Below are 13,675 nucleotides of genomic sequence, written 5' to 3'. Positions count from 1 at the left end.
ATTAGTAATTGCTCTGCTGTGTTTCTTTCTTAGCACACTAGTGTGATTCTTTTTGCAGCAGTTGAGCAGTGCTGTCTCTTCAAAAGTCTATAGGAATATATGTCAAACAGTTGTTGAACACTGGGACAAGTAGTATCAACAGATGGAATAAGGACCGTATCGCAAAGGACACAGCATTCATATTTCTATAGAGTACTATAGCTAGACTATGGAATAACTTCTGGGGAAAAAAACCCACTTCTCTGTCCCTCTCTTGACTTCGTGTGATCTGGGACATTGCCATGTTTCAGTCTTCCAGCGCTAAAAGCTTTTCATCAGCACCCAGATGTATTTTACAATAGCCTAAAAATGGACCAGGTTCTGTAATTGATCTGTAATTGCTCTACATACTCTGTGTATGTACTGCCTGATGTAAGACACCTGATCTAGCAGGGTAAGCTGAGCTAATTTCAGCAATACACTTTGTGTTTCCCACCCAGAACATAGAATCCTAGAATGGTTTCAGTTGGAAGGGATGTTAAAGATCATCCACTTCCAGCCCCCTGCCATGGGCAGGGACACCTCCCACTAGCCCAGGTTGCCCAAAGCCCCATCCAGCCTGGCCTTGGACACTGCCCAGGGATGGGGCACCCACAGATGCTCTGGGCAACTTGTGCCAGTCACTCACTGCCCCCCAGTGAAGAATTTCTTCCTCATGGCTCATCTAAATCTACCCACTTTCAGCTTTAAAGCCATTGCCCCTTGTGCTATCACTGCAGGCCCTTGTAAACAGCCCCTCCCCAGCTCTCTTGCCACCCCCTTTATGTACTGGCAGGCTGCTCTAAGGTCTCCCTGGAGCCTTCTCTTCTCCAGGCTGAACCACCCCAGCTCTCCCAGCCTGTCTTCACAGCAGAGATGCTCCAGCCTCGGATCATCTTCATGGCGCTGCTCTGGACTCCCTCCAACAGGCCCATGTCCTTCTTACCCTGGGGCCCCAGAGCTGAATGCAGCACTGCAGGGGGAGTCTCACTCACGAGAGCTGAGTAGAGGGGGACAATCACCTCCTCCAACTACAGCATTAACCTAAAGCAATTTATTTGATCGTCTGTAAATAGTCTTGCAAACAATGGAGACTTCCATAAGCTATGAAAAACAAAAAGAGGCTGTGTTAAAAAGGAGCTGACTCTAAATTTATTCTTGTGGGTTGTCAGGCCCTCACTGTTTGTTCTACAGTACCTCAGAGTTACTTTATTTCAGTGGTCTTTCATTCTTTACCTATAACAATGTAAAAGCATCAGCAATGGCAGTCAGACTAGCTATTCATGATCGTCTCACTTGTACTTGCATTATTAAAGTGTATTAACTGCTCTAATCTGTAACTGTTCCATCATGGCAATTAAAATCATCTCCAGCTGTCATGTGTTATGATAGCTGTCTTTGAAAGGGTATTCTCAGTGGAAATTCATTCTTATGAAATTTGTTTCATTTGATTACTTGAAAAAGTCATGTTTTGTCTGCTTTTGGATGATAAGAAGAAAAAGTAATAGCTTCAGCAGGTAGAAGGAGGCAAGACTTTCAAATAAACTCAGCATTCGCAGCTGCAAAAAACTTTTCAAAGATTTTTGGTACTCTGTCAAAAATCTATTGCACAGTACTTAGTACCTTGCCCTAAAATAGCTCCATAGCACTGAGCTTTAAAGTAGCGTTTGTTACTTGTGTCACTAATTCTGCTTGTGTGGTGCTTCATACTCCTGTTTCATGTACACATGTATTTTTAACAGGTTTTCTCTTTTAGAAAGAAGATGGTAAAAATTCTTGCCTAATTTATGTATCCTTGCTTCTGTAGGTCACAGGAGTGGATAAGGCAGATCCAGCCAACAGAGGAGTCAGCATTAGTACCAAAGGAAAAACAGCTTTTCGTTTCACAGAGGTTAGAGATTTTGAACAGCTTGTGGCAAAGCTCAGAATGAAATGCAGTGCAACTTCAAGTCCACACCACATGATAAATACAGAGGTAACTGCCCTGCTAGTTCCAAGATCTTAGTGCCTGTTCCTAGGAATAAGGTTATGTAGTTTTACCGAGATAAATTTACATATTGTTGTCAGTGTTTTGCTGTGTAATGCAATACCTTTATATTTAAGCCTGAATCTAGACAAGATGGATAACAATGTATGCTGTACCTCTAGATTTCAAGTTGTCTAAATCTTTTCTTTTTTTTTTTCCTCTTTGAAAAATCATGTTCCCATCTGTTGCCTTCAGACCCTTCACATTAAAAAAAAAGTACACCACAGTCTAATGTAAAATTACTTGTAGCTGTGTCAGTTTTTGCCAGCTGACTATTTGACTCAGGAAGGTGATGGAATGATTGTAAGGATGTTTCTAGATGTGAAGGCAACTGTGTGTGTAGTTTCATGCATGAGAAACAAGAAAGCAATGACAAAACATGCATCCCTAACAAGCATGACTTCTAGTTGCTGTCTCTCTTCCTTGAAGATTTTCCCCTGAGAAGAAATTAAATAGAATCAACTGGAGTAGCCTCTAAAGTGACAAATGTAAGAGTGGAGAATAACAAATACATGCCTTTTGGTAGAAAATAATCAGTGTATCAGCAAAATCTCTATCTTCAGATTTTGATTCTTAAGGGTTAAAAGGCAAAAATGAGTAACAAAAGCAAGATGGTTTGATATCAGCAGAAATGCTCAGCTGGTAAGGGTACAGTACTGCCCTGGGAGACCTGAGTGGTAAGGTCTGCTGCTCCGGGGCATTCCCTTTTACAGTACCTTATTTTGGGTTATATCTCTATTATTTTGACATACCATCCTAAGTCATGTACCTCTGGCTTTAAGGCATAGAAAAATGAATTAACTTCGTGCCCATATGAAAGAGAATGTGTTAAACAATAGTGCTACTCTGAAAGCATTCTGTTTTGGGTTCTTTTACTTTGTTATCCATCAGGTTTTGAGAAACAATCCAGGTTGCAATGCTGGTTTTTAAATGCTCTCAGCATTTCTGCATAGCTCAGTATATGGCTCCATTTAAATGAATGTTTTTCTTTTGACTTCAGTGGGAATGGATGGCCAGGCCTCTCTATCTATTACAGGTCTCATTATGAGTATCTGTCCTTTCTTAATTAAGTTTTCAGCTGTAAACAATGATTTCTTTTTCCAGCGCAGCACCCTGAAAGCCCAGCAGTGCGGAGCAGGGATTGTTTTTCATTTATTCTGGAATTCTGTATCTTGTACCTGTAACTTAATATAATAAACAAGTCTAGAAGCAGAATGGTTTCTGGTATCAGTGCTGCTTCTTGAAGGATAACTACCACTGTTAAATTTTTTTTCAAGGTTGCAGCTAGTTCTGCCTCCGACAGTCCAAAGGATTTTGACGCGGGTCCGTCAAAGATGGGTCAGAAAGATAATAGCAAAACTGTTGGTACAGAAGCCCTAATGACTGTCTACCATCCTCAGGATGCTGAGAATCTAGACTCTAAAATGGTAAGGGATAAAATGGCCCGACAGTTTTTGGAATCTTAACTGGAAAGGACTAAAGTATATTCGAAATGTATTCCAGCACAGTTGCTGATTTCCTCTGGGGCTTTGCCAATCTTCTTTCATCTGCATTTTTTGTATTTGGGGTCCACAGGGTGCTTCTTCATGGCTCCATTCAATTTTCTGCTCATCTTGTTCAATAATGGTATGCTTTATCTTCATGGAACTAATTCCTCCTGCTCTGCCACCCGTCAGGGAAGAGTTGGCTGTTTTATGATAGTGAACATGTTTCCTATCTGTCTGAATTGTCAAGATACAAAGTCACTACAAACTCTTTGGGAGCAAAGAGGATGTTACAAAGAAATTGACATAATTTCTTCGTTGCTTCATTCTTTTGCACTTCTAAGAAAGTTATGCTCTAGAGAATGTTTTCTTTAATTGCTTTTGCAGTAGAACATCCTATTTTTGCTTCTCTGTAGTGTGTGCAAGAAGACAGAAAGGTTTTATTTTAAAATAGTCTTTCAGCAGATTTGGGTAAATTAAGACATGGAAGCTTTGATACTAGAAATACCAGAAAATAAACACCTTTGAGCAGGAGAAAAGGGAATCCAGATTTTTAAGTTCTGCCTTTTATAGTATGTTGAACAAAAGTGGACAAAATCTACTTTTCTTTTCAGCACCTTTAATTGCTCTAACAATGTTAAATCTTACTGCTGCATGCACAAAAAATGTAATGGCAATGTTCAGCCTGTCTCAGCACTGGAGCCTCCCATGAGCTGGAGCACCTGATCATCAGTTCCTTTGCTTCAGAGAATTGTGGTTTAGGTGCATAATCAATAGTTATTTAGTATCTGCTGTGCAGGTAAAATGTCTGTAGCTTCAATTTTGTCTGAATAAGGCATTTTTGCCATTTTTCATTTTGTGAAGCAGGTTTTGCTTACGTGGCTAGTCCTACTGAGGTTAATATGCATATGCTGTTACTGTCTACATTGACAGAAATTGCTAGTTTGTAAAAATGTTGTATCTGATTAAATGTAAAATCTATATGGGCATAAGTGTTTTCAGCTATTAGTTACCCTTCTTAACTCTAGACTTCATTCTCCTGCAGATTTTTCTGATTATTGATTCTCTTCTAGTGTTATTTGAAACTCATGTAAATAAACTGAGGAATTGAGAAACTGTGGGAGAATAACGACACTGAGCACCATTTGTAGCCATTCTGTTCCAAATCTGTCAACTAAATAAAATGCAACAAAGCGTGATGAATCAAAAAAAGGAAGCAACTGTTTGGCCTGTTCAGTTGCTGTGGGGTAGTGTTTCATCTGTAACAGAGTTAGTACATTTTTATTGCTGTTAGCAAATAACAGTTCATAGATATGTTGAAATTGAAGTATGTTAATTTATCAGAGTAATTAAGCAGGTGTCTGTGACAGTGCATTGACTTTGCAAATAATCACTTCCTTGACTTCATTGCACCATCGTGGCCAAATACTTTTTCTCATAGTTTGTTAGAGCTGTCAAATTAGTATAGAGAAACCTGCCACCACACATAAGCAATCTGAACCCTCTCTTCACCCTTCTTCTCCTAGTTGTCTTTTCTGATGCTTTCACTCAATTTAATCTTTATTCCTTCTCCTATTGATTTATCTTTTATTTATCCTTTAGCAATAAAAAGCTGTTTATCACAAAGCAGCAACAAAAATCGGGATATTTAAAAATTGTCCCAAGTTACAGTAAACAAATTTGTTTGTATGTATGTCTAATACAAACATGTATATATTTACATGGAAATAGCTGAAAAAGGAAATTTTAATGTACCTCTAATTTTTTGCCATAGAAATTATATCGGTTGTTCAGTTTTTTTATCCATTATCTTGGCAATGCATTTTTGGAATGCCTCAGGAGAACTGTAGTGGCAGAATTTGTCTGCACAGTTGCAAGTTGTACTGGTTAGCTGTTTTACTGCTTTATCGCTGTTTATCCACTCCCTTTAAATCCCAAATACTTTGTGGTCCCTTGATAATTATGTAATTTTTGTTGATGTGGTGCCAAAGCTGCAAATGCTTATACCTAGAGGTAACAAGTAGGGCTATCTACCTATTGATTGTTTTTTTTAAAATAAGTTTAGCAGGATAGTGAACTGTAAAACATAACGAATAGGTGGTGATGACTTCATTTAAAATGAAAAGCCAGCTTGTATACAGTTATTACTGGTTACAGGGTGGAATTATTCTTAAGTGGGAAGTAAAGAAAAAGCTGAATTTAGGAGTGGCTTGAAAAAGGTGAAAGGGAGTGATTTGCTCTCTTAATACAGCAACAAGGGGACTTCGGGTGAAGTTAGATGGTGGCAGGTTTGTCTGAGTTCAAAAAGCAACTTGCAGGGAAAAATCTGCTGTGTTGTTAAATTCAGAGAGATTGCCTCTACTGAAGAGGTGCCTGTGCTTCTATTTACTGGAGGATGGAGGAGGCTTTTGTAGGTGTTGGCATGACCTTACTGTCCTGTGGCAATTCCTATTGGCATCTGTTATATGGGATACTAGATTAGATTTACCTTTTATCTGTTCTGGTATAGACATTCTTGTAATAATATACTTTAAAGAATAGTAGGTCACGTAGGAGATTGCATTGTGTGCCAAACTTTTACCATGCACAGGTTAGATTTTGCTCTGATTTGCATCAGCTTTCATTTCATGTATCAATATGGAGGCCGGTGCTGTCGTTTCTAATTCATATGAATCTAACTGAGAGCAAAATTTGATTCTGTTCTCTGAAACCCGAGGAAAATCTTCCAGTGTACTTAGTGCTTGTTGCCTTCTGCTTTTCGTAGTTGAAGGAAAAAATGAAAGAACAGTCCTGGCACATCCTCTTTGTTGAACGTGGACATGGTGTCAGTATGTTTCGAACAAAGAAGACTCGAGACCTAGTTGTAAGAGGGATCCCAGAGGCGTTAAGAGGAGAGCTCTGGCTACTCTTCTCAGGTATTGCATAGCAAGTATAATTGAATCATTTTGTAGACTCTACTGTATGGATGTTCTAGTTACTAACTGAATGTAGTGTGACAAAAAATGCTCTGGCAATTTATCCAAATCTTTCTGAAGAAAGACACTTCAAAATGAGGAACAGAATAATTTTGTCTTATTTTGTTTTGCATTGATTCAAACAAATCTGCTTCTGCTTCTTTTACAACAGACTCAATTGAAAAATAATGATAAGAATGGTGAAGGGTCTAGAGAACAAGTCTTAGGAGGAGTGGCTGAGGGAACTGTGGTTGTTTAGTTTGCAGAAGAGGATCAGGGGGGATCTTACAGCTCTCTACAACTACCTGAAAGGAGGTTGAAGGCAGGTGGGGGTAGGTCTCTTCTCTCAGATAACTAGTGACAGGACGAGAGGAAATGGTCTCAAGTTATGCCAGGGGAGGGTTAGATTCAATATGAGGAAAAATTCCTTCCAGGCTGCCTAGGGAGGTGGTGGAATCACCTAGGGAGGTTTTTAAAAAATGTGTAGGTGCAGTGCTTAGTAAGATGATTTAATGATGGACTTGGCAGTCCTGGGTAAACAGTTGGCCTTGATGATTTCAAAGGTCTTTTCCAACCTAAATGATTCTATGATTCTATAATACATGCCGTTCCAGGGGACAGTCAGTTTCAGCAAAGCCTCTTCACTTGCTAAAAAGAAAAGCATGGTTGTGGGACTGTGTTTCAGTAGTTTTGATTTAAGCTGTCTGACAGGCTAATGTTACCAGAGACACAAAAAAATAACATTTTCCTGGCAGAGAATTTGGCCCCAGAGAAGGTGAGATGTGCAGGTATTGTGAACTTTCTTACACATATGGAATCTCTTGCCAAAGCTCTGAGTGTGTGTTTGTGGCTTTCTCCTTTAGAACACTGCTGTGTCAGAGCACTTAACTTGGGGAAATGGAGGCCCTGGGAACGAAGATACTGCTTTGCAACACTGCTGTGCACTTTCTAGTCCCATTCTCTGAAACACTTCAGAAAAGCAGCGGCCGTTGACTTGGTCAGGGTCGTACAGGAAGCCTGTGTTAGATTTAGAAAATGAGCTGCAGATTTTGAGGAGCCACCCAGTACTCTGCTAGCTGTACTCAACTGTGTTCCCCTGGGCAGAGCTTTCTGCTGTTCCAGAGGATCTGTTTATCATAACAAATGCATTTTATACTCTTCATTCAGCTACTGTATGGTCGTACCTTTTGAGGACACGTGAAGGATTTACCTTTGTTAGTGTTCTTTGAGTGTTTACATAGGCATTTATGCTTCTGTTACCAGACCAGTATCTCTGAATTGGAAGGTGTTGACATTAAAATTATAGAGTTAATTAGGTAAATGTCAGTCCTTTGCCTAGTTTTTCTAATCCATTTTCAGCTCTACAAATGGAAGGGTATTGTGTTTGCCAGAAATCTTGGGCAAAATTGTAGGTGAAAGGAAGCTTCCCCCTGCCCCGCAATGAAACAAAAAAGTGAAAATCAACTTTATCATGGCATGTGACTTAGATTTCCTCCAAGCCTTATTTTATTTCACTTTGCTGTTTTTGTTTCAGAGTAATTCCATTAATTTCTACAGTAGAATTACTCTTATACATTACTGCAGTAATACCTGCATATTCGTGAGGTACCTCAGTAGTCACCAAAAATGTTTATACAAATTGCAGACAATCATGTGGATACTTTACTGTTGTCCCCTAATACTGTGCAATGCAATGTATTGGCAGGTGCTGTGAATGATATGGCCTCCAACCCTGGTTATTACACTGAGCTGGTGGAAAAGTCCTTAGGAACTTGCACTTTAGCTACTGATGAAATTGAACGAGATTTACGTCGCTCCTTACCTGAGCATCCTGCTTTTCAAAGTGACACAGGAATTTCTGCACTCAGGAGAGTTCTTACAGCTTATGCATACAGGAATCCGCAAATAGGGTATTGTCAGGTACAGCAGTTTTGAGACTCTTAATGTTGGTTGTCTCAGTATTAGCTCATGATGGCAGTATAGTGGCACCTCATAAAAACAGTCACATAAATATGGAAGGGTTTCTTGCTCAGTGGTTCACTTACTTTGCTTATTTCATCCCACTGTGTAACATGAGTATTTACATTGTACTTGAATTTATTGGTAAATGCTGTAATTTCTACTTCATATGTGCCTTTGCATTCTTACTAGGCTTTTAGCACTTAGAAATATTTTTATATCATTTAAATACTATGCTTTGTGTTTAATAATACAGAGGTAAAAGTCTTACACTGGATATGGCTGTAGGTTATCCTAGCATTCTAAAAATATGCTGTGAAATGCTTTCAGAAACACAAATTTTAACAAATGACAACAGTTGTGTTTTCAGCATCTTTCCTTGTAAATACTTCCTTTCATGTTTAAATGTTACAGGCAATGAATATTTTGACATCAGTACTTCTGCTGTATGCCAAAGAGGAGGAAGCATTCTGGCTTTTGGTTGCTGTGTGTGAAAGGATGCTACCTGATTATTTCAATCGTCGAATCATTGGTAACATCAGTCTGTCTTTTCATCTATCTAGAACTGAATGTAAATGATCATTCATTAAGAACAAATGTAAGGAGTGAGCTGAAGGCTGAACAATGGGGAGAAACTGTTGCATTTGGTTCAATACTGTGAAGTAGAAAATGGAAGTTACAGAGACTGTCCCAAGACAACTCCTTAAACAGGATTGGATATGATTTTCAGATATTGTCATTACTCTAGGCATAACTACTCAGAAAGAAGTAATTTAGACTTTTTATACTGTTCTTTTGGAATTATAACTGCAACTCATGCTATTTATTTGACACTTAAGTCAGCTTAAAGGAAGAAGTTACTCCAGGTCCAGACTTAGTCTTTGATCTCATACTCAGTACTCGCAGGTATATATGCTAGAAGGAAGTCGGCTGTGAAGTTTCTCTCTAACTGCAGGGAGGGTATATAAGCTGTCAGGAGAATCCTTGGAAGTAGCCACCCGCACACAAAAGTGCTAACACACTTTACAGTATGCAGCAAGGCTCTGGGCCCATGCATACAGTGCGTAGCTTCCAGCGTAGGGGACGAAGCCAATGATTCCATACAGCTGGGCCTGTGTTTGCTTTTCCAACGAAGCTGCGTTAGGACAGGGGCTTGATTTCTGGCCAGTGCTCTGAGAAAAGTATGCTTCTCTGTATTAAGATTTGGGTGGTGGTTTTGTTATCCTTTCCCTGCAGGTGCCTTGGTAGATCAGGCAGTGTTTGAGGAGCTCATCAGGGTTCATCTGCCTCAGTTGACAGACCACATGATGGACATGACTTTTTTCTCCTCGGTCTCTCTCTCCTGGTTCCTTACCCTTTTTATCAGTGTGCTGCCTATTGAAAGTGCAGTCAATGTGGTGGACTGTTTCTTCTATGATGGAATAAAGGCAATCTTGCAGCTCGGTCTCGCAGTGCTGGAATACAACATGGAGAAGTTGCTGACTTGTAAGGATGATGCAGAAGCGGTCACTGTTCTCAACAGGTATCACTGTAACTGTTATTCATATGGGCTGCGTGGCAGCTGCTATAATTGCAAATAGATAAGTCATTCTGGGGCAGCTGAGAAGACATCTGGCCAGGACTTCCAAAGGGTTTAGAGGAATTAAGTGTTCATCTCCGGCTGAAATTCTGAAAGGGGTGGCTGGAAAGTATGCCTGGATCCTTTGAAAATCCCATCTGCCATGAAAGTTCTTTTAAAACCATTGCCATTTTGTGTATTTTAAAGTAAAAGCAATGTGGGTTTGCCTGGAATTTATATCACTTATAGAAGGCGGCTTTCCTTAATGAGAAGGTAATTTAGAGCATACTAAAACTGTTCCAAACAGTTCAGGCATCAACTTACTGACAAGACGTTCTACAGCTTAGTAGTTGTATTTTAGGCTATAGTGGCTCCTCTGCTGCTAATGAAATAAGACAAAAAAATGCAATGAGGACAGTCACAACCAGATGTTTGTTCTGTATTAGTATTTGAAGAATAACTTCAAATATGCAACATAAAGTACATTTTAAACTGATGTGTTGCAAGCAAAGCTGGCATGTTTTTTTCTTTACTACCTACCTAAATTCTGTTGTTGCTGCTGTGATTGTGTACCATAGAGTATTAAAACAGCAGAATGAATGTGCTATAGTAGTCACCAAGTTATGACTGCTAAGAACTGATAATAAGAATTTCCTTTTAGTGAGGCTTTTAAATGTTGCATGTTTGAATAGGGTAGGAGCTACAGAATTAATGAGGAAAATGTATTTTTTACTATAAGAGACCATGCAGTCTGGTATTTACTATAAAACCTAGCTGTACTCATTTAAATATTTAAAACTTAAAAAAAACCCTAACAGTAAGCACATTCACCCAGTTTCAGTGTATTAAAATTTAAAATCTAGAAGTATGGTGAAATTTACACTTTCACTTGAACCGAACAAGTTTCCACTTGACATCCAGGATTTTGATGCTTTCAACATTTTGTCTGGCTGTAACACAATTAATCTGTTGCGCAGTTAATCCAGCCTTCAGCATGCCAGTATATTTAAAAAATGATTACAGTAGTTTGCCTCTCCTCAAGAAAAAGGAAGCTTTGGGTCCGTAGATAGGTGTTCCTTAATGTTGGCAAACGAAATGGCCAGCCTCTGTAATGAATCTGTTTTGGCGGGCTGTGTAGGTATGATGAATAGGTCCAGATCAGACGTGTCGTGGCTTATGCATCCTGGGGAATTACGATTGCCTTGGTCACAGTTCAGGACAAGCCACTCTTCCTTTCTCCCAGTTATGCAGTACAACCTTGCTAGATGGATTAGAGAACAAGGGGAATGCTGAGTGGAAGGGACTTTGGCAAGCCTCTAATTTCCCACTTAAAAGAGGATTACTGCTAGCACTAGATCACACCAGCCATGTTATTTTCTAGCTGGGTCTTAAAATCTCCAAAGGTTAGAAGCTCTACAACCTTCTCAGGGTAGGCAGTTCCCACATTTGTATGCCTTTGTTGCTATTACAGCATTTTTGTGCTACTCATGCTAATATTCTTTGCTGTTTCCCGTTCTCCGTGCACTTTTTCTTCAGTAGATGCTGATGTTACTGTTTTGTTGTGATAAACTGGTTCCTGCTGATTTCTTGTGTGTTTGCTTTGTGCAGATTTTTTGACAGTGTCACTAACAAAGACAGCCCTTTGCCTCCAGCTGTGCAGCAGGGCTCCAACCTCAGCAATACAAAGAGTGACCATCCAAAAGTGGACATTACTGATTTGATCCGAGAGTCAAATGAAGTACGTGTTCTTGGGGGTATGTTTTCGCATCCCATGCAGTGTTCACATTGCATGGGCTACCTTAAAAATAGTGCTGCTGTGTTGTACAAACTAGAGTAGAAAACCTGTGTAGGTTGGTAGAAATGGGGTTCTGTAGGTTGTTGAGAACTGAAAACTTATAGGTTATGGGGTAGGCTTGTTCGTTGTTTTGTTTCTTTAACTGCCTGGAATGTGCTTGCTAGGCTGTCCTGAGTGGAGTTCCCTAGGTTCATCACAGGTCACGTGTGGCCATCCCTCATTCACTTTATTGGTATGTCATGTCAACGAAATGACAACGTACAGCAGAAACAGCTCTTGCATTTACTAATATGAGACCGATTACTGCACGCTGCAGACAGTGGTAACATTTGCCATAACAACCAGTGCAGGAAAGTGTATACTTGAGTAGTTTGTTGTATGGGTTAAATAACTGTTGAGAGATGTGTTCGGTAAGGAAGACCAGTTGTGATTTTCTAGCACTTTCTTTCAGTTTGCAAGTTTGATTTCTGTAGTGTCTAGCCTTGCAGCTCGGCATTGGGGAGGGAGTAAGTCTAGCTTCTCCTTCTCCTTTTGTCCCCAGATTTTCATGAGGCATGAGTAGTATTAACCCACTTATAGACAAGTTTCTGCTCAGCAGACCTGAAGTGAAAGGCAAGCTGAGAGAAGAGATTTGTTCACATTTTGATTTTGCTATCAACTGGTTTCTTTTATCTATATGATACTTTTTTTTTTCTTTTCTGATTCTGACTCATATGATTCTAGTGAAAGATCCACAATAAATCTGTTTTGGAAAAATGTCCTGGTCTTTACTTGGAAAAGATTAACTAACTGTAATTTGTATAATTCTAGGAACTGTCTCTTTTTATTTTTACTGAGAAGAGGGTACTTTGCCTTTAGTGGGGTTAACAAAGACAAGAATCAGAAATTCAAGTTCTCTTGAAGTATCTTTACAGCATTGGGCTAATCTTATAAAAAGTCTGTGCTTCTGCTGTCAGTATTGTTTCAGAAGAATGTTACTGAAGAATTGTATTCATAAAAGACTTAAGATTCTTGTAAGAAGAGTTGCAAATTATTATGAGTCTTTCTTGTCATGGTGAGATCTCATAGTGAGGGTGAATACTTGTAGGGTAAAGGACAGGGATGGTAAATAATGAAGTGCTCTATATTGCATTCTGAAATAGAAGCTGAAGTTTTCACAGGGATGGAATCACTGCTGGAAGACAAAGCAAAAGAAACTCTCCTGCCTTTGCTGACAGGTGGCTAGACCAAAACAGTAGCCTCTGATCTGGTACAGCTTTTGAACATTGATTTGGGCAGATCCTTGAATCCGATTCTCCCACTTCTAATCCCCTCATAGCCCCTTTTTTGGTTGCAAATTTTTATCTTCAGTTGAAACTGAGTGTCTTTGATGCTGGTCAGTGTCACAACTCCTTGTTTGGGAACTGCTGATACAAAGTGAGAGACAGTTTCCTGCTTCCCGTTTTGACCAGACAGTTGATTTCAACACAGTTCTGATCCGGTGAAGGGTTTATTTTCATATCACTGTGGAAATAAAACAAATTTTGAAATTAAAAGATTGCTGCAATGGAGAGTTGTCATCCTGCAGATAGATCTATTTACAAATTATGAATAAGTGAACAGAGATGTTCTTTGTGGTACTGTTGCTTTGCAAAGGTGTTCACAAGATTGAGATGAGATTAAGTGAAAAAATATGGAGTTGAATTTTAAAATTATGTTCAGTTTCATGCCTTTATGACTCAGGCACAAATGCAAGACTTATGCTTTGGCAGTCTAATCAGATGTGAAGATGCCATATTTAACTAGTGAATGGAAGAACGTGTAACATTTTATCACATCACACTAATTCAGAGTTAGATTATACATCTTATTTATATTCTTACTGAGGCCATTGCACAATAT

General features: G+C 39.3%; 1 protein-coding gene across 4 annotated transcripts in view; it reads left to right on the top strand.

Annotated features, from left to right (window-relative positions):
• TBC1D8B (TBC1 domain family member 8B) overlaps positions 1-13,675 on the top strand; it is a 47,166-nt gene that overhangs the window by 22,186 nt on the left and 11,305 nt on the right. For 2 of the 4 annotated variants that reach the window (XM_080365662.1, XM_080365663.1), the window contains exons 7-13: positions 1,826-1,993; positions 3,322-3,471; positions 6,293-6,443; positions 8,188-8,402; positions 8,856-8,973; positions 9,678-9,963; positions 11,608-11,737. In XM_080365662.1, the coding sequence (XP_080221788.1) occupies positions 1,826-1,993; positions 3,322-3,471; positions 6,293-6,443; positions 8,188-8,402; positions 8,856-8,973; positions 9,678-9,963; positions 11,608-11,737 (1,218 nt within the window). Of the gene's footprint in view, positions 1-1,825; positions 1,994-3,321; positions 3,472-6,292; positions 6,444-8,187; positions 8,403-8,855; positions 8,974-9,677; positions 9,964-11,607; positions 11,754-13,675 lie in introns of those variants that run through there. The other 2 variants (XR_013923831.1, XR_013923832.1) reach the window with 2 other exon arrangements.

The sequence above is a fragment of the Falco punctatus genome (assembly GCF_963210335.1).
Source record: "Falco punctatus genome assembly, chromosome: 15".
In the NCBI taxonomy this organism is placed as follows: domain Eukaryota; kingdom Metazoa; phylum Chordata; class Aves; order Falconiformes; family Falconidae; genus Falco; species Falco punctatus.
The sequence above is the reverse complement of the archived record's forward strand: the minus strand, read 5'-3'. Positions and strand labels throughout refer to the sequence as shown.